The sequence below is a fragment of the Equus asinus genome, chromosome 12, assembly GCF_041296235.1.
Source record: "Equus asinus isolate D_3611 breed Donkey chromosome 12, EquAss-T2T_v2, whole genome shotgun sequence".
NCBI lineage: Eukaryota > Metazoa > Chordata > Mammalia > Perissodactyla > Equidae > Equus > Equus asinus.
This window is the reverse complement of record NC_091801.1, coordinates 2,669,474-2,697,320: the sequence shown is the minus strand read 5'-3', so window position 1 is coordinate 2,697,320 and position 27,847 is coordinate 2,669,474. Positions and strand designations below refer to the sequence as shown.

The following is a 27,847-nucleotide window of genomic DNA, read 5'->3' as shown; positions in this document are numbered from 1 at the left end:
TGAGTAGCATGATGAAATCTTGCGCCGCCGTCCTGCTCCCTCCTGCTCAGACCTGCCCAGGTCATGACTCATCCCTTTGTCCGGCATATGCTTTGTCCCGTAAATGCTACTGTTGGTTAGTCACTTGGTAGCCGTCTTGGTTATCAGATCGACTGTTGCAGTGTCACAGTGCTTGTGTTCAAGTCACCCTTACTGCATTTAGGAATGGCCTCAAGGCCAACTCTATCGTTAGTTATTTTGTTGTTAATCTCTTACTGTGCCTCATTTATAAATTAGACTTTATCATAAGTACGTACGCATAGGAAAAAACGTAGTATATATGGGATTTGGTACTGTCCCTGGGAGTCTTGGAACGTATCCTCTGCAGATCGGGGGACTACTGCATACAGACTGCACGCCCCTGAAACTGGCTGGTTGAAAACATGTATCCATATACAGCATATAATTATATCCGCACGTACACATAACATGTGATCTAAAAAGGTAGCTAACTTTATTTGTGCATCAGGACATGTGATTCACCCGGGAAAGTGAGAGACGGTTTTATCCAGGAGGTGACGCCCAAGGTGACCCCTGAAAGATGGGACCATGTTCGTACATGGGCGTGGCTGGAGGAGGCACCTCCAGCAGAGAGGGCAGAAACAAGGGGACTGCTGTTGGGCTGCTGATGACACATGACATGAGCAAAGTTAGTGTCCAAGGGTTAAGGATGTTAAGGCAATGGATGTGAAAGAATTTAGAATGCCACCCCACAACAGTTCTCTCGGAGTGGGGTACAATGGGTTCTTTCCTTTGCTCTCCCTCAACCAGCCGCCAGGGGGCACAGCTGATCCCAGTAACCTGCTTTCCAAGTGTTGCTCCCATCCCTGGGCTGTTTGATGAAAGAGATTCGAGGCTGTCCCATAACCTGGAGAGAACGAAACGCACCCTGGTACTGATCCACTGCCCTAGTTTTATCTGACTTTATCTTGTTTACTTTTTAATTGGAAAGAAGCACATGTGTGTTAAAAAAAAAAAAAAAGGGGGGGGAGTTATTGAAATTTATTTAGTGTTCATTACAAGCCAGCACTTTTATAAAACCGTTTTACATGTAAATTCATTAAATATTCACAACAACCCTATGAGGTGGCCTTTTTTAGAAATAAGGAAACAGAGATAAAGACTATACTTCAGTACCCATTTCCCACAGCCCAGAGGTAACCACTCATAAGTTTGACATATATCTTTCCAAATTTTTTGTGGAAAAAATTATGCATCCATATGCAAATATTTCAATGCAAACAAACAAACATAAATACACATATATAAAACTCTACGTACATAGTTGGCTTTTCTGTTTGTTTTACAACAGTGAGATCATATTATATGTATTAAATGCGATTTCTTTTTTTATGTAATCTATTAAGAATTTTCTACATAAGTACATATAGATCTATCTTATTTAAAGCATATATTCTATTCCCGTGTCTTGGGGGTACCATAATTTATTTATAACTCATTCATCTAGGTTGTTTCATTTCTTTGCTATTTCCAGCAACACTGCTACAAACATCATGGTACCTGTGTCTTGGCTTTCTTATGCCGGAATTTCTTTAGGATGGGTTTTCAGAAGTGAAATTGCTTTGCCAACGGATGTGCAGGTTTCCAGATTTGGACAGACATCAACATAGTGCTCTCTCACGCTCCAGCAATGGGTGGAAGTCTTGTTTCTCTCCGATCCTCTCAGTGATGTTTTCTTTCGTGTCAGAAGAAAAAGATTCTCCAAAACCTGTTGTGACTGGTGTTTTGAGTATAATAAAGATGAGATCTGCTCGCCGTTGTTCTCCCACGTGGAGAACAGGCTGTGATGGACACTCAGCATGTTTAACGCATCCAACTGGCAAGAAGAGTCACTCTGCTGTGTCTTCCACAAGTTACTGTGACGCTCACATGTGTGGCTAGAGAAGGGTGACATGGGAACCATCTCTCTAATACTATAATTCTCCTCAATGGAAAAGGTATAGAAAGAAGCAAGGACTAGACAGCTGTGAATCCTAGAAAAGTGCTCAGGGCGAGATAGCAGGTAGTTTCTATACATCCTCAATTCTATACACCCAGGGGATACCAGAGTCAACATCCTTGTATGAACATAGAGAAAAATTGATTGACTGATTGAAAAAATGATCGTCATGTCCTTATTCTGTGCAAGTAGGGTTCACGCCTCTTAGAGGCCACCAAAAATGTACTGAACAAAAACCTTGTCTTTTTTTTTTTCTGTGCTAAGGAAGATGGACCCTAAGCTAACATCTGTTGCCAATCTTCCTCTTTTTTCTTTTTCTCCCCAAAGTGCCTGTATATAGTTGTATATCCTAGTTGTAAGTCATTCTAGTTGTATGTGGGATGCCACCACAGCATGGCTTGATGAATGGTGCATAGGTCCATGCCCAGGATGCACACTGGCGAACCCCAGGCCGCCTAAGCAGAGCACGCAAACCTAACCAGTCGGCCATGGGGAGTCCCAAGGCCCTTTCTTTAAGGATATTATAACTAATGAAGACAGGTAAGAATTATCTGTAAGTAACGATACTTGAAGTGAACTTGTAAAATGACTCACCCACACAGCTGAATGGTGGGAGAATTCGTACCGGGATCCTGGTCTTACCTCGTTAGACACACAGTGAATATTTGTGAATGGAGCAGCTCAGTCTTCTTCACATTCATCATTGCTGCTGTCAGGGTATGTTGAAAATTTCACCCCAGGATAAACATAAATACAGAAATTTAGAGAGAGAAAAAAGATATTGCTTCTAGCTGAAGATATTTTTAAAACTTAGTGAAAAGTATAGTGTTTGATTATGGCCTTAAAGGAGAGAAAGATTTCAACTTTCAGCAATTGGTGGGGAAGAGACGCTTTTCTATCCAGAGAAGATGAGGCACAAAGACACCGATGTAGAGAAGGACAAACACGGGTGAGGAATTTTTGATCCAAACAGTTGGGTTAGACCAAGATTGTAGAGAATACACTAGAGAAAAGAGTTTTCTAAAGATTCCAGAACTACCACGGGTTTGGGAAATGCATAATGATCAGCATTCTTGTTCTAAAATGTGCTATTCTAGGCAATGCTGACTTCTGAGTAATTTGTCAGGATTTTATTTTACTAGAAGGAAAAATAAGTATGACAGCAAAATTAATTGCTTTTTAAAATTATTTTAATTTTCACTTCCTCTATTTAAAAAAAGGGAAACTTCAGGGAAGTAAGAAATTTTACCAAAAATGTCAAATTTCAAAAGGGAGCAAAATGTTTATGGGGACATTCTAAATCTCAACAATCTATTTAGCAAACCAGACTAAATGGCAGGGCTGCCTGATGCGAGCGTATCGGGATGGCACTGGATTGAGTAAATCGGGGGTGTAACAGAAATGTTTACCAATGTAATCAGGGAAAACATTCATTTGAAAATTAACACATTGGGAAGTACTTCCAACATGGCCCTTATTTTCCATGTCCCAATAAATAACTGTTGGGCCTGTTAAATGTGGATCAGCACTCTTCACTGAGCAATTTCACTGAGGAATGAAATAACTTAAAGTTCACCAGTATATTTCACACACTCTCAATCCTGTCCGTGAGCAATTAGTCCTGATGGTGCATCTTGTGTCCCTGTATCATCTGGACGTACAAGTGTGACCTATCAAACGTGTCACAGTTCTGGTCACCTCAAACGGAGCTGTTGTCGCTGAGAACACGATGTCGTGTTGCAGATGAAAGGATGCTAACTCAGCCTCTTCGCTAGAAAGGGATCTGTGGCCATCAAGGCCTGATACAGGATGTGGCTCCTGTGATGAAGCCAGATCTTAGTGACAGTGCTTTTCGATAAGGAATCTGTTGTAATCATCGGGTTCACCAAGTTATTTACCATCCACTCACGCCCAAGGGGAGCAGTTCAGACTGAATTTTGAAGAGCCTGCAGCTAGCGAGGGGGTTCAGGCCCTTTTATATATAAGAGCAGTTATTGTTTATGACAACCAGTTCACAAGCATCATTGCGAGATTAGATTACATTCCCAAAGAGATAACATTAAACTTTTTGAATTGCAGACATCTTAAAGGAAACATCATATGAAATAATGACCACACAAGGATAGTTCTAGAGTTCCCAGAGGCAGGATAGGATGGTACCAGGTTTTATAAACTAGGTTTAAACCAGACTTGAGAGCTAATATCCCAACAGGTAACACACTCTATGGTCTTCTGGGTGTTCCAGTTGGTTCCAGTCATCCAAATGACTACCACTCAGCTTCTTGTCTCCACACCACACTCGGATTGATAACCCCTTATCTTCTAAGAGTAATAAGTAAGTTTAGAAGGGATTCTATTATCTAGAACTAAGTGTACAACGACAGAGATGTGTAAATCTCAGGCTTAATAAAAGAATAGAAACATTGCAAATTTTTTGCATTAAAGATTATGTGGCTTCTAATTTTCTGCCCCCATTCCTCCAAAGTCCAGTTTATAGGAAAACATTTTCCTCTAAGAATGTGTGACCCTCCTTCCTTATCGAAGGCACTCTACCAGAGCATTCATATGTGTTACTAATTCTGATGCCAACCATTCAAAGCTGAATTAAGTATTTCCGTTTTAAGACTAAGGAAATGGAGCTCTTTTAAACTGGTTTTTAAGTGACGGAGCTGGGTTGAGAATTAGGCTTATCTGTTTCAAAGCCTGGGCTCCTTCTACTACGACAACTTATGATTTACAGCTTGTTTTCATGTGTGTGATTTGATTTAATTTGCATAGTGACATGTGAAGACAGTGATAGTCTACCCTGACCCGCCCCTTGATGCCAGGCTTCTTGAGAAGGATAGTCTATGGTCCTCTGTTTTCTCAGCTGTTTATTCAATCCACATCAGTCTTGTTTCCGACTCCGTCATGCCATCAAAACCACTCTAGCTGCTCAGTCCAATGGATGGTCTGTCAGCCCTCTCATAACTCACCGTGGTATTCACAGTTGCTGATGTCCTTGTCCCTCGCACTCTGTGATGACACTTTCTCTTTGCTCTCCTTTTACCATTCTGGCCCTTCTTCAGGCTCCCTTGTAATGTCTCCTTCTGCCCCTGAGGTTTTTGGGAGTCTGTCCTATTGTCTCTTTAAAATACGTCCTTTCTTGTCAGTAATTTTATAGAAACCCACAGCTGGAGAAGCAATCAGAAACTACCTGGAAAAAGGCCTTGTATACAACGATGAGAAATTTGTGTTTTATTCTAAAGGCAGAAGGAAGCCATTGACAGTTTTAGGAATGAGAGTAGTGATGCTGCTGATGAAAGTAGAGATTATAGAAGAAGAAGAAAGATTAGGGGCATGTGAGTTTGGAGATAAGTTGATTGAGACAATTATAAGAAAATCAGGCAGCCATATCCACAAAAAGGAAGTAAGAGAATGTAGATCTGAGGCTGGAGAGAGAGGTTTTGACTGGAGCAGAAGATTTTCAGGTAATCTGCTTCTGCATGGTAGAAGAAAGTGTGGCCATGAATGAGGTCTTTGAAATCGAACCTCCTGAGTAAGAACATTAAAATGAACCTTTGGTTAGTATGTGTGTGTAGGTATATTTCTTTGCTGTCAGCTTAGAGTGCCTAAAAGAAAAAACACCCTTGTAACAAGCCCACCTATTGCTGAGATCTTGGTTTCTAATATTATTCTTCCATCAAAGGAACCAACATTCCCTGCAGAAATAGCTGATTCTAGGAATGGGGCAGGAAATATACAAGATGAGCTTGAACTAGCTTGTAGTGTCAGAAAATAAGGAAGTGAAAAAAAAAGAAAACCCACAATGACAAGGGTATGTTAAAGGAACACACGCAGGACCCAACTCCCATTGGCCAAAGCTGGAAGAATTTGAGCAACAAAATAAGGGAAGTTGTATTGAATTATCACCCCAAGTTTAAAGTAAATATCCATGAGTCCATACTGGTATAAATAAGTGATTGAATAACTTAACAAATGAGGGAGAAGAGACGAATCTTCCTTGCATAATAATTTGTGTAGATACTCAGTCTTCAAGGAGGGCAACCATAAATCCCCACTTCTTAAGCATAGACTGCACGTAGTGGCTTCCTTCCAAAGAGAACAACATGGAAAGAGGGGCAGTAATTTTACAGTGGAGAAGTTGGACAAACACTACCTCAGCCAGGTGACCAGGGTCAGCATCAACAGTCCTGAATTATGCTAATAATATGTACCTTTGATATGTCGTGATGAAAATGGCTCCTCCTGCTTTTGCTTGGTTTGTGGAGATGCAAAAGTAGTCTGCAGGGGCATTGGGGGGTGGGGGTGCAGTGGGCACAGGACTCTTCTCCAAGGCCCTAGACTGAGCACCTTCCAGTTCTTGTCTCTGCATCCTTTAGGATTAAGATCCCCCCAATTCCCTTCTCTCCTCCACGCCTGGGACTGATCATGCACGGCAGCAATGAGTCCCAAAAAGAGAGGAGCAGAGGGGAGGGGCTGAAAAAGTATTCAAAGAAATAATGACTGAAAGCTTTCCAAATTTGGCCAATGACACAAACCTGCTGATTCAAGAAGCTAAGTGAACACAAAATAAGAAAAACTCAATGAAATCCAAGCCAAGACACATCATAATCAAAATTCTGAATGACAAGACAAAAGAGTCTTGAAAACTGTGGGAGAGAAATGACACCTTTGGGGAAAAAGCAATTTGACCGGTAGTAGGTTTCTCATCAGAAACCATAGAGTTCAGAAGGAAGTGGCATAACGTTTTTGAAGGGCTGAAAGAAAAGGAATGTCAACCCAGCATCCCACATACAGCGAAAATAACCTTCAGGAGCCAAAGGGAACTCAAAACATTCTCAGATCAATGGAAACTAAGAATTTGTCGTCCTAGACCTACCCCGTAAGAATGGCTAAACAAAGTTCTTGAAGCAGAAAGGAAATGATAAAAGAAGAAATCTTGAAACAACAGGAAAGAGCAACAAAAAAAGGAAAAATATGGGTAAATACAGCAGACTTTCTTCTCTTGAGTTTTCTCAATTATATTTGACAGTCGAAGCAAAAATTACTATGTTGTCTGATGTGGTCCTCAATGTATGCAGAGGAAATATTTAAGATAATTAAATTTTAAATAGGGAAGGCGAAGGGCCTTAAAAGGAGCTAAGGTTTATACGCTTCACTGAAACTGGTACAGTCACCCTGGAAAATAGTTCAGCAGTTTCTTGAAAAACTAAACATACCCTCACCATACAGGTCAGCATTTGCGCTTCTAGGCACTTATCTCAGAGAACTTAAAACTTCCTTCCACAAAAAAACTGACACACAAGTGTCCATAGCAGTTTTTGTTTATAGCATTAAAAACTAGGGGGGGATTCAAATGTCTTTCAACTGGTGAATGGGTGAACAAGCTGTGGAAGATACGTGCCATGTGAAAATACTCACCAAGGAAAAGGACGAGTTACTTACATGTAGCAACTTGAGTGTGTCATATGTATCTCAAGAGCATTAAGCTGAATTAGAATAACCAATTGTAAAATGTCACATAATATACGATTCCAGTTACATGTTATTCACAAAATGGCAAAGTTACGGAACAGATAGTATTTGCCAGGGGTTAGGGGTGGTGGGTGGAAGGGGTGGGTGTGACCATCAGGGGTAGCACATTGCAGACCTTCAGATGATACAGTTCTGTATCTTAATTGTGGTGGTAGTTACACAAATCTACACACGGGATAAACTAACACAGAAGTACACACACACACTACCAATGTCAGTCTTCTGGTTTTAATATTGTGCTGTACTATGAAAATGTGACCCCTGCTGGAAACTGGATGAAGGGTACACAGGATCCTTGTATCATTGTTGAAACTTTTTGTGAATCTATAATTATTCCAAGATGAAAAGCTTTAAAAAATTTATACTGTGTTGTTGTGCCCTCATGATAATAATAGTAATAATAATTCACATAAAGTTTCCTTTAATATCTGAAGCCTATGATCACAGGAAATGAAAACAAATCTATATTCAATTATATATATATATATACTGAGTTATAGAGAGGCCTAAAAGGCTTTCAACATAGGGGTATAAATGTTACATTAGGGCAAATTTTTGTCAGAGAATTGGAATGGAAATAAGATTCCCCCCCCCCCCGCCCCCCAAAAAGAAAACCAAGGCATAGCATGATTTCCTTCTGTTTATGTATTTGAAAATGAATAGAGGTGGTGTCTTAGAGAGCCCAGGCTGCCATAACGAAGTACCATAGACTGGGTGACAAACAACAGGAATTTGTTTCTCACGGTTCTGGAGGCTGAGAAGTCCAAGGCCCCATCTCCAAATACCATCACATTGAGGGTCAGCACTCCAGCATGAATTTAGAGGGAGCAGAATTCGGTCCATAGCAAGTGGATATTCAGATACTTCACTGGATAATTCAATTTGAGTGATTTCGCAGTTCCATTTTGAATATTGACTTCACAGCATAGCAGAAATTATATACTTCACAGTATTTAAACTTATGATGAAAAAGTTTACCTATCAACTCAAAATATATGAGGAGTGCATAGTTTAACAATTATTTTACAGAGGTCTGGGTAATAGTCTGCACACTTGCTGCCTTACCCCACTGGGGAGATCCCTTCCCCCAAAAGTCACTGTAGTTAATTGCCCGACTCCTCGCCTTACAGCCCATCCTTGTGTCTGCTCCTGAACCAGCCCAAACTTGACACTTTTCCTGGGAATTTCCCAACTTTGTGGTTGCTTTATCTTGTGTACTTTCTGACCTGTGACTTCTTTTGCTCTAATCCATCAATAAGATTCTATTTGTTTTAGATCTTCTAGAAATTTATTAAAATCTCTGGTCCCCTGGTGTCCCCTCGGTCATGAATGTCTTCTTTTTCATATACCTTGAATACCAAGATGGTTTGGGGAGAGCCAAATAATGCCAGTATAAGCACAGTCCAAGCTCTGGTGACAAGGCTGAAAGGACGGTGAATCGTCCTGTTTTGCCTGTGCCCGCCATCTTGGTAGCTGAGTCTTCTCAAAGGACCTGACATCTGTCTTCTGAATTAGTTTGAGCTTCACCAAACTGCATTCTTAGAAGACGTTTCTCTTTTTCTGTCTCGTGCAAGAGTGCTTAGCGAATGACAGTCATTTCTCAGCTATTGCTAATGACACTTAAGTACTTAAAATTTTTATCCAAGGAAAATGGACAGAGTTAGAATTCCTTTAACTCACCAAATTATGGCTCTAGGTTACTTGACCATTTAACAGCTGTTCTGTCAGCCCAGAATTTGATAGTTGTTATACAGGAAATATATTTTAGGTTCTGTCTAGATCCTTAAAGAAGTTTGGGAGCAAAAGGAGAAAGAACAGCTCTAAGACCCAAAGGAAATGTTAAAATATCATCTGGCTTGAGCTGTTTTATCTGAACCTAACAAGGAGCCAGAGTTTTCGCTTTGGGGTCCCCACTCTGCCTCTCTCCAGCTATGTGACCTGGGACATAGTATGCACACATCTGAGTCTAGTTTCTTTTGTATAAAGTGGTAATAATAAGGATTCTACAGCACTGAATTTTTGTGCATGAGAACACACATATAAGGTTTGGCACAGAGTAAAAACTTCAAAAAGAGGTGGCGTTTTAAAAAATTATTATTTTTACAACCTAAAATTTTTGAAATTGAGTTGTTATTTACTCCATCACATTTTCAGGTGGATTCATGATTTTCACAGATGCCAGTATCAGAGTTATAGAACAAAACATTTAGAAGGGACTAAAAATGAGGATGTTTGTCCAGGCCACAAGTAGAAGGAAAGTTAACCTGACTGAAGGGGCATTCATCCTGGCTCTGTCACTACTTCGGAGCACAATTATTTAAAAAGTGAGGAATTTGAACTAGAGGAATACCCAGGTGCCTTTAAGTTCAAAAATTGCTCAAGCAACATCAGCAAAGATTCATTCCTAACACCATACGCATGGCCCTGGAGATCTGTGAGGATTACAGTCTGGAGAAAGTGAACTGTCTTCTGGGCATATTGTCCCCCTGCCACCCCAAACAGCCAACTATTATTATATACCTGGTGCATATGTGTGACGGGGTGAGGGAGGGGGCAGAAAAGAGAGACACCCCACTCCTTGCTCCCAGCCATGGGCTAAGCCCTGGGTTCTCACTTCCTTTCCTGAACAACATTATGAGAACCGGTATCCTCGTCCTACCTTAGAAACAAGGCCACTGAATAAGGAGTTGAAACAGAATAGAATCCAATCTCTGTAGCCCCTACTTTGTGCAATATAGGCCTACCCTCTCCACAGGCATAGGCTTGGGTGTCCCATGGGGGCGAAATCCTCACTTGCAGCATTGACATTGGTCGCCCATCAACACTGTCTAATAGTCCTCTGCGAATTGGGGATGTTGGCAGCTCATACGCTTTTAGATTACAGGGGAGCTGTGGGGAACAATTAAATGTCTGGAGCCTGCTAAGGATTATTAAGTGCTGGCAATTCCCCTCTCAGGTAATAGCTTTTGAGCCATAAAGGGACAGTTAAATAAGCACTTCCATTTTAATATCATTTTCAAGAGATAAAAAGGATTCTAAAATTCCATTATGTCTAAATTTGGTATCGCTCTTTGGGAGGTGAAGAAACTTTATAGACATGTGCTTTTCATAAAGGGATAATTTCCTGCTTCAAAACTTCTTCAGATAGAATTTTTATTGGGGCGAATTGGAGAAGCTCCACAATGAGGGCGAGTCTCCTCTCCAGCTGGAAATGCGTTCTTGCACAGGAAGTCAGTAACCCACGCGGCCAGACTCAAGTGACAGTGCTTTCTCAGCAGCTAAGTTAATTTTTATCCAGTGAAAGGTGTTATTTCTGAAGCCTGGATTGTGACTGTGGTTGAGTCTCATCACTGGCAAACCTAAAGGGCCTGGATTCGTCAACGGGCTGTCCCTCTGCTCTTCTGATCTGCAACCTCACACTCTCAGCTGCCTCTTTGTCCCTCAGCACTTAAAGATGTTCACTTCACTCCCATCTTAAAAAAATAAATACTGGGGCTGGCCCTGTGACCTAGTGGTTAAGTTTGGTTTGCTCTGCTTTGACAGACTGGGTTCAGTTCCCAGGAGTGGAGCTGCACCACCGTCAGAGGCCGTGCTGTGGTGGTGACCCACATATAAAACAGAGGAAGACTGGCACAGATGTCAGCTCAGGATGAATCTTCCTCAGCAAAATACGTACATACACACATGCGTGCATACACACATAAATGCATGCATGCATATGTAAATACATACATGCATGAATGCATACATACGTAAACGCATGCTCGTATACATAAATACATACATGCATGCATGCTTACTAAAGCTGAAAGACAAAAGCCCCCTCAGCAGCTGGGTGTCCTTATAGTTATCTTCCTTTATGCTCCTTATGCTTATCCTCCTTATAGTTATCCCCTTCTTTGAAGGTCAACTTGTAGTTTGAACTTTTTTTTTGAACCTCTTTACTTCCTATTCATTTTAAACACATAGTAATCAGGTTTCTGCCTTCTTCTCCCCTTTCCCTTCCACAAACTCCACCTAAAGTGCTTTCACTCTGTTCTCAGACGACTTCTCAGCTGCTGCTTCCTGCAGACACTTACTTCATATCTGCCTTGACTTCCCCATGCCCCTTGACACTCTGACCACGCCTTCTGAGAACGCTCCAGAACCTGGTAGGATTCTCTCCCTTGGTTTTCCTCCTGCCATCCTGTTCTTCCTGCTCAGGTTCCATCAAGGCTCTTAAATCTTGGGGTTTCCCAGCGTTCTCAGAACAGAACTCTCTACTTATACTCTAGGATGTGACTTCAGTCATTCCCAAGACTTCTGCTTCCACCTTTAAACCACCCCTTCCCCGCCTCCCAATGCCTCTGGTCCACGCTGTCTTCAGGACTCAGCTTTCTGGGGCCTACTTGGCATCTCCTGTTGGATATCGCCGAGGCATGTTAAACTCACTGTCTCCAAAACATCAGGTCCCACTGCACCTGCTCTACCTCCAATGCTCTCATCTCCATAAAAGGCTCCACGATCTAAGGTTAAACCTAGAAACCTATGTGTCATCCTTGACAACTAAACTCTTAATGAGGCTTAAGAGAAAGATTCTGGAAGAAGACGGTCTGAGTTTGATTCTCCACTCTCTCACTCGTTAGCTGTGTCATCACGGGCAAGATTTTTACCTCTCTGGGCCTCTGCTTCCTCATTTATAAAATGGAGATGATGATATTACTGTTAATCACCACAGTGTTGTTATTATGATTAAATACGATAACTTTTGTAAGGCACCTCACTATATAGTGTTTGTTTGCCTGTTCTCCTGTTTCAATCCATAGATCATAATACCCCTTCTGCTTAAAGGCATTCGGTATCTTCCATCGCCCTCAACTTCCACATCCCTGTCTCGTCTTTCACGGCCCTGCAGGCCCAGCCTCGGCCCCACCGCCCTGGCTCAGCCCCAGGCTGAAGAACGTCTTGTGCTCTCGTCTCTGGGGCTTTCACAAGCTCTTCCTTCTGCCTTGAAGACTCTTTCCCCCAGTTCTCAGCCCTTTTGCCAGGACAGCCCCTCCTCATTCTGCAAGTTTCAGCTTGAAGGTCCCTCCCTGGGAAGCCAGCCCCGGGTCCCCACACCAGCCTGTAATTTCCTTTGCAGCATGTGTGCTTCATTGCAATTTATTGTAAAGGATTCCCTGCCCAGTTCCTCCCTTGAACTGTATTCTCTGTGAAGGAGGGGACTGTGTCTTTTACTTCCCAACCTCATTGCTTGGAATATCCTGGGTGCTGAGCGCACGCGTGAACAAGCACACACACCCAGCATATCCTGGATGGAGCTTACATTGAGGAAAGAAACCACATAAAATATGAACCCATGGACTCCGGGAGTTCTGGAGGGAGAAGAGCTAGAAAGTTCTCTATCTATCTGGTCTTGTAGGAGGAAAAGAATACAGAATGTTTTAATGTTTTAATAAATAAAATATTTAGTATTTTAATATTAAAGTTAATAAATATTTTATTTTTAAATATTTTAAACTTTGATTCCCAGTGATGGGCTTCGTTGCAGATTGAAATAGTCAGTTTTTAAGGTAGAATGAAACATTCTAAGTCGGTGCTTCTCAATTTTTTAAGCCCATCGTCCATTATGGGAAACCGAACAATTTCACACCCTCACCCCCACCCCACCCCATTTGACAGTTACAATGTAGGAGTCAGCCTCTGCATATTCCCAACAATCATTGGTTATTCTAACACTGAACATAGTTTTTCAAACTATGATACATCCAGAGAGTCAGGAATTTTACCCCCCACCCCCACATCTCTCAAACACCAGAATTTAAAACAGAAGGAGACTCATGCGTTTCTTTAATGAAGGAGCGTGACCCCGAATGCATTTTTGTCTGTGGGGTTCTTCCTGTTCTTGGACTCTGGTTTTCCTAACGAGTGGGTCTTCTTCCAAACCAGGTGCAGTTACATGATAGACAATGTGATTCTCCTGATGAATGGGGCACTGCAGAAAAAATCCGTGAAAGAAATTCTGGTGAAGTGCCATCCGCTGGGCCGTTTCACAGAGATGGAAGCCGTCAACATTGCAGAGACCCCCTCCGATCTCTTCAATGCCGTTCTGATCGAAACGCCGTTAGGTATGAACGCATAAGTAATCGTATAGCTGCCTCTGTGTGTGTTATCACAGTAATTAGAACATGTCCATTCAGTTCACAATTTTCTCCATGAAGACAGTGTCGTGCTGCACAGATTCCTAGACATGGAAGGGACTTAAGGAGTCATCTAGTCCAGCACCCTCATTTGTCAGATCAAGACAAATAAAGTAACTGCCCTGGGTCACATATGAACCGTCTGTAGCCAAGAAGGAGCTGGGGCTCATCTCTCAACCTCCAAACCCTTGTCTTTGTACCAGGTCATAGCAAATAGATGATAGAACTTGCAATTTCTCAAAAAATTAATTTTCTAGCTTGATTTTATATGACTAGTTCCTTGTCCTTTCCTTTTAAACTTCTGTCTAAATAAGGCTACAGATAGGAAGCATTTTGTCTGGGGAAGTTGAGGAATGCCATTTTTCTGAGATGCTCAGGAGTGTCTGTCAAATGACCTGGAGCAATGATGAAATGAATGCTAATTTCATTACAATTTGGCACTGACGATAGTTCTAGCATTCAAAATGCTAATGAGGTAGTTTTATATGCATTATTGTCAGGAAACCTGGATAGTAGCAATTCACCGTTGATCATTTGTCAAAATAGTTGCCGCTTAAAACAAATTTTAAAAAGAAAACATTTTTTTGTGTCATCGTTAAGTGTCCGATGCTAAGGGAGTACAGCATGGTGGGAAGAGGGCGAGTCTGGAGCAGATATCCATGAGCACGAAGCCAGGCTCTGCCTGGTCCTGACAGGCTGACTTGGAGCAATTCAGTTCACCTCAGCATCTTTGTTTTAAAAATAATAGTATCTTGGGGCCGGCCCAGTGGTGCAGTGGTTAAGTTCGCACGCTCACAAGTTTGGATCCCCGGTCATCAAGCCATGCTGTGGTGTCATCCCACATAAAGTAGAGGAAGATTGGCAACAGATGTCAGCTGAGGGCCAATCTTCCTCACAATAAAAATAAAAATTAAAAAAACACTATCTTACTATAATGGAGTTGTGAAAACTAAATACGACACCGTTTTAGTACAGCTCAATGCTTGGCACATAGTAGGTTGCAAATGATAAATGTTACCATTAGATAAAGGAGAGGGACTTCAAATTCAGCCATAAAGTGAATAGTTCCAAGATGTTATTGTGAGGATTGAATAAGCTGAAGTAGACCCTGTGTTTGGTGTAGGGCTCACACTCCTGTTGTCATCCTTACTGTTGGCCTTCTCGAGTCTGGATGGCCACCCCACGGGGTCCTCGTCTGGGGCGAGCAGAGGAGGTGCATTCAGGAGGCATTCTCTACAGCTGATCATCACACTTTTGATTTATTTATTTGTATGGTAATTTCTGCTTTCAGCTCCTTTCTTTCAAGACTGTATGTCTGAAAATATTCTCGATGAACTGAATATTGAGTTACTGCGCAATAAACTATACAAGGTAACTGTTTCCCCAAATATTATGGCTTTCTTTATTACATAATACGTCATAGCCAGAGTTCTTTATTAAACGTTACTGTGCCCGCTGGCCAACTCCTACAATTCTGAAGCTGCGCATACTTGGAATACAACTCCTACAGCCCTGGGCTGTCTTCTAGGTAAATACATGTGTGTCAGCGTCCCCCAGCCAGCAAGATTCTTGAGGGGAGGTAACTCACCTCCTTCTTCTCTGTATCCCTAGCTCCTTGCAAGGTGCCTGGAACATAAAAGGTGTCGCCTGGATGGATGGGTGGTGGGTGGATGGATAGATGAGTGAAGTGAACCCTATCAATCTATCCGCCAGCATACGTAGTGACCCTTCTGTTACGCAGTGTCCATCTCTGCCCTCAACCCTATTAAGAGTCCCTGGACTTCACAGCTGACCTGTCCACACACTTTTAATCTGTTGTCACTGTGCAGCCTTCCAAGATGACCAACTTGTGGACACTACGTCATAGGTACCACTTCATATAATCTGGCCAACTCTCTGTCTGGATTATGCAGTCACCATTTGAGTGGCTCTATGTGATATGGGCCGAGCAAAGTCAGTCCATTTTCACTCATATAACCATAGCATCTTTGGACAATCTCACAGAGTAACTGAATGAATATCTACCGCCACGCCATCTATATAGACTGCTATGCTGAAACATATGGTCCTCTTAAAAGCTTTGCATCACAGGCAGTTTTCCTTTTTACAAAGAGACTTATAGGCTTAGAGGAGGCATCTGTGAGAGGTAGCTAACAGAAGGCACTGTTGTAAGCCATTTGCAGGTATGAACTCAGTAGAGCACCCAGTAAACCTGCGTGCTCTCCCCATTCCTCAGATGAGAGCACTAACGCATGGAGAGGTAAGATTTACTTGGCGGAAGTCAGTTAGCTAGTAAGTAAGAGAGTTGGGATTCAAACACAGGCAGTCTGACTCCACAGCCCAGACTCTGCCTCTCTCATGTGTCCTCGATGTTCAGAGCCATCCCAGACGGGTCCCCTGAGCACTAAGAGAGACTGAATGTCAGCACAGGACCAAATCTAGACTTATTGTTCAGCTCACGACAGAGTTTGGCACTCTTCTTAGAACAGCAAGAATTAACCATGGGAAATAATCCAAGAACCACGCAAAAAAGTGCTTATTAAGAAATTATAAGGTATGATAAGTACAATTCTGTTCTTTTATGGAGTTCTTTTTTTAGGCTGAGCAACATGCTTCAATGTGAAACTTTGTATCAAATTTATTATAAACTATCTCCTATGGGAGAAGTAATTCAATTTCCATTAAAGCCTTTAATAAGCCATGAAAAGCTGATCTAGAAATTTCCAAAAGGAAAATATACTCATTGTATTGTTTGGTGATCTTTCTTCTTTTTAAGTCTTACCTCGAGGCATTCTATAAGTTCTGTAAGAATCATGGTGATGTCACTGCAGAAATTATGTGTCCCATTCTTGAGGTAAGAAAGAATCTTTGAATTTTTTTATGCCAAATAATGTGTTTACACACTTTTCATTTATATAATCCTACTTAGATTTCTTTATCTTAGAAGCTCCTTTATCGAACAATAAAATAAGCCATATATTTTATTATATGTATCATTTAATGTCTTCAGTTAAGAGCGGTATTTTCTGTGTTTTCTGCATAGAAGAGCTATTTTGGAATGAGGAAAGAATAACACTTATAAAGTTTGGTCGTGATTGATTCTGATGCAGTGTGAAGACAGTAGATCATAGTTAGTTATCAATGTAGGACACTGGGCAACTGCTGGACCACTGGTATTCTTAGAATAATCACTCAACTTCCCTCCAGTGAGGGAAGGAACCTGGGGCAGCTGGGAGCCCCCACAACTTCGCACCGAAGTCCACAGTGGGCATTGTTTTCTATATAAGTCCTGAAATAAAGGCCGCCCCAAGCACCCCCTGAGCGTGCCAGCTCTGGGAAGACCCTTACAGTTGTGACATTCGTAGCTGGTGGGCTCACTTAATCGTGTGTCAGATGCCACCGTTGGTTTCTAACTCTAACTGACGTTACACTCTTTCTAGCTCCTCTTCATCTGCATGGATTTCATCTGTGCTCAGAGGTCCTTTGCTTGTAAATGTTGATCTGCGATCTCCACATGAGAGGTTCAGGCCAGAGATCAAAGGATCTGAGGGCGTGCTTTGCACTGCGTGGTTTTGTTTTTGTTTTGGAGGAAGACTGGCCCTGAGCTCACATCCATGCCCATCTTCCTCCACTTTATGTGGGACGCCTGCGACAGCATGGCTTGCCCAGCGGTGCCATGTCCACACCTAGGATCTGAACTGGCGAACCCCAGGCTGCCGAGAAGTGGAACGTGCGCACTTAACCGCTGCGCCACCAGCCTGGCCCCCTGCACTGTGTTTTATATAGACAGATCTTTCTTGCTGGCTTCCTAGTCCAGTTGAATTTTTCAAGGAAATACCATTCTGGGCTCAGAAAAGCCCTTGCTTTGGCCTGTGAAATGAAGTTTTATCTAAAGACTGTCTTTAATCATTAGTTTATCTATTAAACTTCACTGGTGGGTAGATGTTTAAACAGTTCAATGACTTCTAATTTCAAGAAAAGCCTGATAAGAACTATAATTTGGGCAGAAAAGGGGGGAAAAACAACCTGATTCCCTTCATCTGCATATATTTTAACCGAAAGCTTTGAAACTGTATATGATAAAATTAGTTCCCCTCAAAACAGCTAATCACTAAAATGTTACAGTTAAAGATACTTTGTTGTCCCCTCTTGAAACTCTTAGAGCCAAAGCAATACTTGAAATAAAAAGTTAACCCATGGAGAAGTCCAAAAACTATTTTTTGTCCTTATCAATATTAAACAGAAAGTGGGCATCGATAAATAAATAACTTTTTTTCATGGTGTCATTAGTGTCAGAAATTGAGCTTGTCTCTGTCAGACGTGGTGATCACATAACAGAAGTTACCTAGGGACCCTACGAAGCTCTCTCCCCTTTGTTTTCATAAAGTTAACTGCTAGCCACAGTACCAGAAGCCACATTAGCTATGGCTCAAAAGTATAGTTTCTACATGGCGTGATTCCTGTGCTTTATGTCCACAAAATATGTGAAATAAGAGTTATGTTAAAACATGTAACCTTACAAAAGATATGCAAGGACACTATTAATGGCTAGCATTTATTATTGCCAGAGACCATCCTAAGTGCTTTATGTACATGAATTCCCTTGGACTTCAAAAACAGCACAATGAGCTAGGTAGTTTAGTACCTATTTTTCAGAAGGGGCAAGTGAGGCACAGAGAAGGCTAGTAACTTGCCTGATGTCACACAGCTAGTACATGGTAGTTGCAGAATTTGAACCCAGGCAGCCTGGCTCCAGTTCCAATATGTTTATCCACTACGTTCTATTACGTCTACATTAAATTCACCATTCACAGTTCTTGTATAAAAGTAAGTGCTAATTCATAAGCAAGATCGTACTGCATGGGCTATGAAAATCAGAAACACGTAAGAATTATGTCTTTGATAGATAAGGAGAAGAGATCAGTGGTTACCAGAGGGGAAGGGGGTGGGAGGCAGGGGGAAAGGGGCACATATATATGGTGACGGATGGAAACTAGACTTTTGGTGGTGAATATGATGCAGTCTATACAGAAGCTGAAATATCGTGATGTACACCTGAAATTCACACAACGTTATAAACCAATGTGACCTCAATAAAATAATTTTAAAAAAAAGAATTATGTCTTTGTAATCCTGGGTGAGGTAAAAAGGACAGTATAGTGTTAAAAGAATTCTTGTCCCGAGAGGTTTTGCTCAAACTGCTCTATTCCCAGTGTTCTCATCACCCCTTCCTATACCCACAATGCTGCCATTTCAGAGTAGATTTTTTTCAAGCTGTGTTAAAAATAAAAATCTATTTAACTATCTTTCTGCGTTTGTATAGAAATATCAGTTACACATGGCATGTAATTATAACGTTTCTAATGATAGGATCAGAAGATGTTTATGTTTTACGTAATTATATCAGATCATGTAATTGCCTCCCTTTTATGTGAGCAACTGTGGGGCACTTACAGTTTCTAAAGTTCTTCCATGTATATTCTCATTTAATCTCATTCCACAGGAGACTTCAAAAGACTTAACATGGTGGAAGAGAGTATTAATCCAGGCTAGCATGTGAAAATGAGACCTAACTACATGATTGTAACCATATCTAAGGAAAAACTTGACTCATGTTCCAGGCAAATGCAGTAGAGTGTACTGTTTGCCTTTTATCCCTGCTCTTCTGATCGTCTGTAAGGTTAATGAAACCGTGACAAATAAGCGCAGAACGTTTACTCTCCCGAAGTCAGTGCACGAGCCAACAAGGTGGGGCTTGACTCACGGGCGCTCCACTCTCATCCATCGCCGTCCACCCCTCCACCCACTGCTCCCACCAGGTGTCCCCTTCCTCCTGTAAGGGACCGGCAAGCCTGCAAGACCTGATCAGCCCAACTCTATCATGAGCAATGATACTAACTTTGAATAGGTCACCAGTACATTGCTATGCTTTGCAACAACGGAAGTTGTGGTTTTATAATGAATGAGTGTTTGCGAGGAGGAGTGAAAGAAAAGACGTGGGACATCCGGCATCCACCGTGCAGACAGGATGCGCCTCTGTGAAGGACACAGGGCTTCTGTGAGACTAATCCTGCCCCATTCACTCTCCTCCATAATCAGAGGTGATGCCAAAATGTCTGCCCGGGGATGGCCAAAGACGGCACAGCCGTTTCACAGTTACAAAATTACAGTGCTTTTCACCAAGAGAATACGCACACGCGCAAGGAGTCTCTAGACTGGAAGAAAGCAGGAAGATAAATATACAGAGAGTTAGAATAAGGGGGAAATTGAAGTATAATAGGGGGTGAAAGGAAATCCTATCCAGTTACAGAGGAAATAAAAGGGCTTCTTATGAGAAAGCTCAAATTTAATGAGATCCTCCAGCGCAGGCAGGATTTCCACCTGGAGAGTTGCGGCACGGAGGACATGCAGACAGGCAAAGGGGAGAAGCGTTAACAAAGACTGGAAGTTAGAAAGCGCGAGGAGTGTTCAGATGACCCATTGTATCAATGAAGCAAAATCTGCAAGTCTGGATTTGTTATTAATTAGTCAAAAATAAGCTGATCAAAGGATATTGTAGAGGAATTCATGTCAGTTTTCGTGCATGCGAATAACCTTGGCATCTTGTTAAAATGCAGATTCTGGTTCAGCAGCTCTGGACTGCGGCCTGAGACTCTGCATTTCTAAGAAACTTCCAGGTGATGCCAAAGCTACTGATCCATGAAATGCACCCTGAGTAGCAACATTGTACAGAATATTAGAGAATTTTAAAAGTAGTAGAATCATAGACCTTTCTGTTGGATTCAATAAATAGTTAAGATCTTCCCATGTGTTGGGCACTGGGTATTAAAAAATGAACAATGAACAAGAGAGAAATGATCCCTCAAAGATTTTACAGTGGAGTGGGGGAAAAAAGTCCATGCAGATTTTAAAATACCTTGAGCGAAGGGGGCTTTGGGTAGATAGAGAAGACTTTCCTAGCCCAAGGACACCATGGCAGATTCCCATGACAGGCAGAGGAGCCCACGAAGGACTGAGATGGAACAGTCAGAGCAGGTAGGAGGAGAGCCAAGAGGCAAAAGAAACATGAAGACCACAGGAATAGAAAGAAATTTCAAGAAAGAGTGAGTGGTTAGAGGAACTAGAGAGGCCTGACCCGCGCCTGGGCACTCAGGTTCCTGGGGGAGTTTAGCACAGAGAAGACAGGCCGTGAGTATATGAGCCACCTGGAGGATCATGTGGCCCCACCCCATCATCTTAGAAGTAAAGAAACTGAGGCCCAGAGAGGAAGATAACTTGCCCTGAGCCAAGTAGTTCTTAGCTACAGAGTTGATTTATTGACATCTAACCTAGGACTTTAAAAAAGAAAACCAAAACCATGAACATACAAATAACTGGTACGTAGCACAAAGTTTCATTATGTGAAACATCATCCTGACATCAACCACCAGAAAGGAATGTAACATGTGTGACATTCGCTTTTGGTTCCAAACACCCCGCCAGGCACTTCCACTCCCTTTCTCCTCTCTCCTGGAATGGACCCCAGTGAGGAGGTCTTATTCCCATTTTTGTGGAAGACACACTTGAGACTGTAGTGGCCTACATGATGGAGACTCATGAGTAGCTAATTGCAGCGTGCCTGGGAGCTAAGGTTTAGCAGGGTTCAAGAGTCCGAGGCCATTGTCACCACTGCATGGTCCTTCCCCAGCAAGCAAGTTAGTGTCACGAGAGGAAACTGAGGGAACATTCATAACACATATCTGTATTATAATTAGGCATAGATCTGGAAAGGAAAGCAAATCACTTCTGAAATGAGTGTGTCCACTTAGGGCTCTGTTTGTAGCATTTGGTAGATGGCTGGCTTTCACTGATGGTGTGTCTTGCAAATTCAGTTTGAGGCTGACAGACGCGCTTTTATCATCACTCTGAACTCATTCGGCACCGAACTGAGCAAAGAGGACCGTGAGACCCTCTTCCCGACCTGCGGCAAGCTCCACCCGGAGGGGCTGCGCCTGCTGGCCCAGGCCGAAGACTTCGAACAGATGAAGAGAGTGGCCGAGCACTACGGGGTACGTGAGATACCGTGGTCCTGACTGCCTTACGCCATGGAAGTTCACAGTCAGATGTACACTTCTTATCTAAAGCAGTTTGTATGGTGGAAAGCAGTGTCTCTTTCTGTAACTCTCTCTCCCAAAGAAATCCTTCCAGTTCCTAACTCAAGCTGGTGTTTTTCAAGGTTCCTGCCAAGCAAGTGCTTGTGGAAATCTCCAAGGAGCGGTCATTTGAGCACTTCTTGTGAAGCGCTTGATAAAGCCGGCTCCCAGAGGGACTGGGGCAGTGTTCTGGAAATGTGAGCTCATGCCAAAGTTATGTAAAATAGCCTGACCCGCCATCCTTTCAAGTGCCTGTTGGGTAAACAGGGTTGGGGACAGAATGTCTGCTTCAACTACCAGGGGGAATATGGACCTATTGGTTTATAGCACTCCCTGTGCTCAGCGACCAGAAATAGGGAACGCAGAGGGGTCTGCCGTGTGCTTCCCTACCTCCACATCCGATCGCTCTTGCAGATCCTGAAGGTCCTCATCTCAAGGTCACACACCTCATTCCCAATTCCATTCCTTCTGACTTACCGTCAGTAACGTAATTCCCTCCAGATAACTTTTCCAGGACTGGAATAGCACTCCTTTTGTCTTTCCCTGTGGGTTTCTGAAGCCCTCCAGGAAAGAGAAAAGTCAGCAAATGATGCATAAAGCTTCATAACATCTCATATGTCATTACAAGAGGCTCTTGAGCAGTATTAAATATTAACATTTGAGCTTCTCCCCAATTTCCACCTCCTCCACACATGAAATTCCATGTGCATTTTATCAGTTGTCATCTCAAAGATCTCATGAGCCCCTGCTGATCCAACCACAAGCATTCGTTGAGACCCACGATGTGCCTAGCTGGACCTGAGAACTGAATGTGGACATGAGCTCCCACAGTGTCCACTGAGAGTGGAATTGCTTTTATTTCTTGCTGTGTAGGGCAGAATAAGCCAAGAGGCTACTAAACAAGCCAATAGGCTAGAATTTCATCCACGCTGTCTTGTTATTTGGATTTTTTTTGGTATTTCCTCAAGAGGCCAAAGAGCCTATAAAAAACATGCAGGCCTTCCAGATAGACTTTTTAAAATAGATGTACAATTTCTCTATTGCTAGGAAAATAGATTCATATATCTTTATAAGAAATAAGAATTTGTTAAAAAAAAAAAAAACAATCTTTTGCTTTTAAGGTTTACAAGCCTTTGTTCGAGGCTGTGGGTGACGGCAGTGGGGGAAAGACCTTGGAGGATGTGTTTTATGAGCATGAGGTATGATACAAATGGAAAAGCTGTTAGCTTGCATCCTCTTTTTTTCTAACTCTAGGTTTTAAATATTTTCTTACTTTGGGTTTTCCTTTCACGTTGACCAGGCCAATTAATTAGGCACATACATAGTCTGACAGTCAGTGGGGTATGAGCATCCTGCCTTGGAGAGCCACAGCTCTGGGGCTCACATCTGATGGCTTTTGGTGGAATTGTCTTATGCGACAGACATGTGCATGGTGAAGCTGTGGGAGTAACACAGCTGTTCCATAATTCACTAGAGAAACAGGGCAGGGACATTCCCAGGATCACATATTCACTATCTTCATGGTGCTCACTGTTGGGTGCATCTCACTCCCTAATACATCCCTTCTTCAAGAAGGAATGATCTATGGTTATATTACATCTCATGGGCAGATAGGAATTACCTGCATGGAAGTCCATCCAGAGATTCTAGGTTATTCTCTTTCCCTAAAAAGGCAGAAGAGTACTTAATCCATTTATAGCCAATTCCTGGGCTCCTGAACTATTCAACAGAAGGAGTTTTTTTTTCAGTTACCAGGTAAGGTCCCCTAAATCTAGAGAATTATTCTAGTATATTCCATTCATGTCCCTAAACCCACTGGCACGTCCATCTCAGTCTGATTGGAACTAACAGAGAACCGTGAAATTTACCCAAACTTTAGGGTCACATGGGCTCCAGAAAGCAGCGTGGGGGTCTTCCTGTTAGGCCCCTCTCGACATGGTCCAACAGCTGTCTAGAAAGAAGTAAAAATGATGCAAGTTATCCCTGTAGTAGGGATGGTTTTAAAAAGCCCACGATTGCATTACTGCTGCAAAGGAGGCTGGTAAGGAAGGCGCTCTGGGCAGGAAAAGTGAGTGTCTGTGCGAGCAGGGCCCCTTCCTGACTGCTTTGCTTGAGGTTTTCAGACCTGCATGAGGGACTCAGGACCTTTCTTTTTTTGTTGTTCCAAAATGGAAAAGAATAAAGGAACAGTTCCATTGTAGATTTTACACCAGTTAAAAAAAATTTTTTTTTAATTTTCTTTTAATGATCTACCTTCAGCAGGAAAAAAGCCTTCAACTCTGTGTCAAGTTGCTGCAGAGCATCCTAAGAAAGCTCATAATATCTCCAAGTAATTGGGGCCTGTGCCGTTGCCCTGGGAAGCGATTAGGTAGCATGAAAACCCTTTAAAAGTTTTTCAAGTTGTGACCAAGGAAAAATCCTTTACCTAAATGAGCCAAGCCCAGTAGTCTGAAGTCAGATCAATATTGCTACAAAATTACACACGTACCCCAGAGTTGTCCCAGGAATCTTAGAGCTAGCTGTGCAGCTAAGGTCTGTCGTCTTGTTGTCTTGTTTTTCTACAAGCTTCCTTTTAACACTACTGTTGTCTGCCTTTATCTGCAGAGTGACACTCTCTCTCTCTTTTGACTTACCGAGTTGAACTGTTTTCCTCTATTGGACCCAATTTGGACATTGTCTACTTAAATATAAATAAGCACAAGCCAGTCTAATATTATTTCGTAAACACCGTGTGCTCCAGATAAGCTGTGGTCCATGCTGTTTTGTTTTGTCTTTCTTCCTCAGGTACAAATGAATGTGCTGGCCTTCAACAGGCAATTCCACTACGGTGTGTTTTACGCGTACACAAAGCTGAAGGAGCAAGAAATGAGAAACATCGTGTGGATTGCAGAGTGCATTTCACAAAGGCATCGAACTAAAATTAACAATTACATTCCAATTTTATAAGCCAGCGAGGGGCCTCCAGTGCAGAACATCGTAAACGTTAAGAAGTTATTGAGGAAAATGGAAGGAATTATGTTTTATTATCTAGGTTATACCAAAATAAGCCACACTGCACCTTCATGAATTGTAGACCCACTGGAAACAGTGAACCAACCCTGAAACAAAGTGTTTGCTTTTCTTCCAGCAGCCTTAGATCTTATTTCCACATTTACGTCTCATTCCTCACCTGGCCTTAGATATTAATTTTAATTAGCCCTATGCTACTTTTTCTATTCTCTTTGGTTGTATTAAAAATCAGATCCAATAAATATGTTTTGCTCTTACTTCTCCATAGGCCTAAATACTGAGTGTCTGCTTTACTTTTTAACCGTCTGTTCCTTCCCTAGGACAAAGGAAAAATTCAGACCTGTATATAGCCAACATGGACCACACGTCTTGGGAAATATTCTATTTTTTTTCTAATACACTTTGATCTGGATGCAAATAGTGTTAACTTTGTTCTTGAGGTTATCACTTACAACTTGCTTTCTCACAACATTCTTTAAATAAAAGGTATATCTCTCTTTCTTCCGCTCCCTTCTTGCTTTGCCCAAGAAGAAAATAACCCTGGTAATTGTGTTTTATTCATTCAGAAGCGTAAATCACAGATTCGGTTTGCAGGATGTGGCTTCTCTATAAAACTTCAGTAGAACTCGTGCATAGAACTGCCAGGAGAAAGAAAAAGCAGCAAACGCTGCTCAAGTCCTTTCTTTAAAAGTAAAAGAGATTATGGGGCTGGCCCTGTGGCACAGTGATTAAGTTCGGGCTCTCTGCTTTGGCAACCTGGGGTTCACAGGTTCGGATCCTGGGCATGGACCTAGACACCACTCATCAACCCATGCTGAGGTGGCTTCCACATACAAAATATAGGAAGATTAGCACAGATGTTAGCTCGAGGTCAATCTTCCTCACCAAAAAAATTAAATTAAATTAAAAAAATAAAAGAGATTCCTTCCTAAATAGAAAATCTGTATTTGTTCTATATATTTTGAAAATTAAACATTTATACATATTTGAAAGTGCTTCAAGTGAGAATATTTACAGAGAATACGGGTATCTAGAATTAGGTGCACAGACCAAGGAATAAATAAAGTTTTCTGCAAAACTCCAAATTTTTGGAGAATATTTTAGTAATTTTAGTGATAGGGATTTTTAAGCCTAAGGAAAAAGAGTGCCTCACCTGTGCTGGAGGCCCAGCCCACACCTGGGTCCTGCTGGCAGCTGAGGGTCGGTGCCATGGAGGGGTACAGTGTAGACTCGTCAACTGGACCCCAAAAGCCCGCTTCGCACGTACACCCCTGGCCTGGAGGACTCCCCCCTGACTTGCTCTGGAGCCACTTGAGAATGCTGTCCTTCGCTCACAGGCCCAGATCAGAAGACTCCTAATGGTTACATTTTAACCTATGCTGTCTGAGTGGGTGCTTAAGACTTCTGGCTTCTTTAAAGGTTGAGAGGAAAGAAGACAACAGGAAAGAAGCAGCTTAGAGAAAGCCATCGAGACAGTTCTCAGACTAACTCCTTCCCACTCACCTCTGTGTGTAAGGGTGGGGCCCTTCATGGCCACGGGCCACAGGCTGAAGTTGACTTCGAGCCCCCAAATTCTAACCATCATGTGAATGCGGAGACAGGAACTTCCCAATAACCTGCGAGGCAAGCAGAATGTGCCCCTCATGGAGGAGGATGCCCTGGCTGCAGGTTAAAGAACTTGCCTTGAACTTCCATAGCTTGTAAGCATCTGAGCTGGGATCTGACTTCACTGTCACAGCTCAGGGAACTGGTCTACACTGGAGAACAAGGACCTTTAAAAAATGTTTAAATTCTATAAAATGAGGCCAAAAAATCAGGTATATAGAACAACACAGAAAACAATGAGGCAAAAGATTATTTCTTTTTCTAAGTGGTGAAGTGAAACCTCTCAATCGTCTTTCCCACCCTCCTCCCAGCAGTATTCCCTGAATCTAAAACTCCCACCTCCGTAGTCTGCTGCAACTGGTCTCGGAACATTGTGTTCCAGCACATCCTACACCCAGCGTTGCGTGCAGTCTGCAGCCTGTGCACTGCGACAGACTTCTGGCCACGCCAACCCGTCCCTGTTCCCCACTCTCTTAGGCATTGCTCTTGTAGGTTCCCGTGTGCTTTATCAGTCTATCTGTGGGCAGGAACTTGTAAGACCTCTAATAATGTTTTCCAGTCCGGAGAATTTGTGGTGCTCTATGGGATTCAAAAGTAGCAGTTGCAATTCTCAGGATATTTAGAGAACATTCAAGAAGAAATGAGGTCATTTCACATGTTCTGATGCTTTAGGAATGAGGTGCATGGACAGAGGGCAAATGGGAAGGAGCCCTCTGAACCTGGATGAGTTTGGACCAAGGCTATTGTCGGGCAATGAGGGAATTCAGTTAACTGTTTTGAAGTGTCCACCCCCTCCCTCAGCATGTCGGCAATGTAATAAGACATTGAGAAGGTTAAATAAATCTTTGTAGGATGAAGAAAGCCTTGGTGATGGTCACCGAGGGGTGTCATAGTAGTAACTCTTACGTCTACCCCTTAAAGCTCTTCAGAGCGTCAGATGTCACAGATAAGACATAAGTATAAGTAGGGGGAGGACACAACCACAGTTTCACTCTGTTATGTCTGAGTTTCAGGAGCAGACAACATTCTCCTTGCTGTTTGATGCATTTCAGTCATTTTGAGTCATTTTCCCCTCGCTTCAGCAAATGGAAGCGTTAATACTTATATGTGTGCAATAGAATTGCTGAGGAATATATGGGACATTATCAGAGTGTATCATTCTTAGCGATGTCACCGCTTATGTCTCCCAACAGCTGATACTGGGAGCCTTGATGTCATTTTGTATTGCTGCATAGTCATAAAATGTATGAGCTTTATAAATATGAAAATAGGATATAGAAACTATAACGAGGGCCAAGCCACCTGCCCTGATTTCCCATCTTCTTTCTCCTCTTTTCCATTTTCATTATCCCATCTGGCCTCCCATTGGTCACTTTTCCAAGCCC

The 27,847-nt window shown here is 42.2% G+C and overlaps 1 protein-coding gene across 2 annotated transcripts in view; it reads left to right on the top strand.

Annotated features, from left to right (window-relative positions):
- ATP6V0D2 (ATPase H+ transporting V0 subunit d2) overlaps positions 1-25,844 on the top strand; it is a 48,254-nt gene extending 22,410 nt beyond the window's left edge. Inside the window, exons 3-8 of one of the 2 annotated variants that reach the window (XM_014839128.3) lie at positions 13,466-13,644; positions 15,008-15,087; positions 16,493-16,570; positions 21,588-21,764; positions 22,970-23,047; positions 24,633-25,844. In XM_014839128.3, the coding sequence (XP_014694614.1) occupies positions 13,466-13,644; positions 15,008-15,087; positions 16,493-16,570; positions 21,588-21,764; positions 22,970-23,047; positions 24,633-24,794 (754 nt within the window). In that variant the 3' untranslated portion in view covers positions 24,795-25,844. The remainder of the gene's footprint in view (positions 1-13,465; positions 13,645-15,007; positions 15,088-16,492; positions 16,571-21,587; positions 21,765-22,969; positions 23,048-24,632) is intronic. The other variant, XM_014839129.3, reaches the window with a different exon arrangement.
- Positions 25,845-27,847: the final 2,003 nt, after the last annotated feature.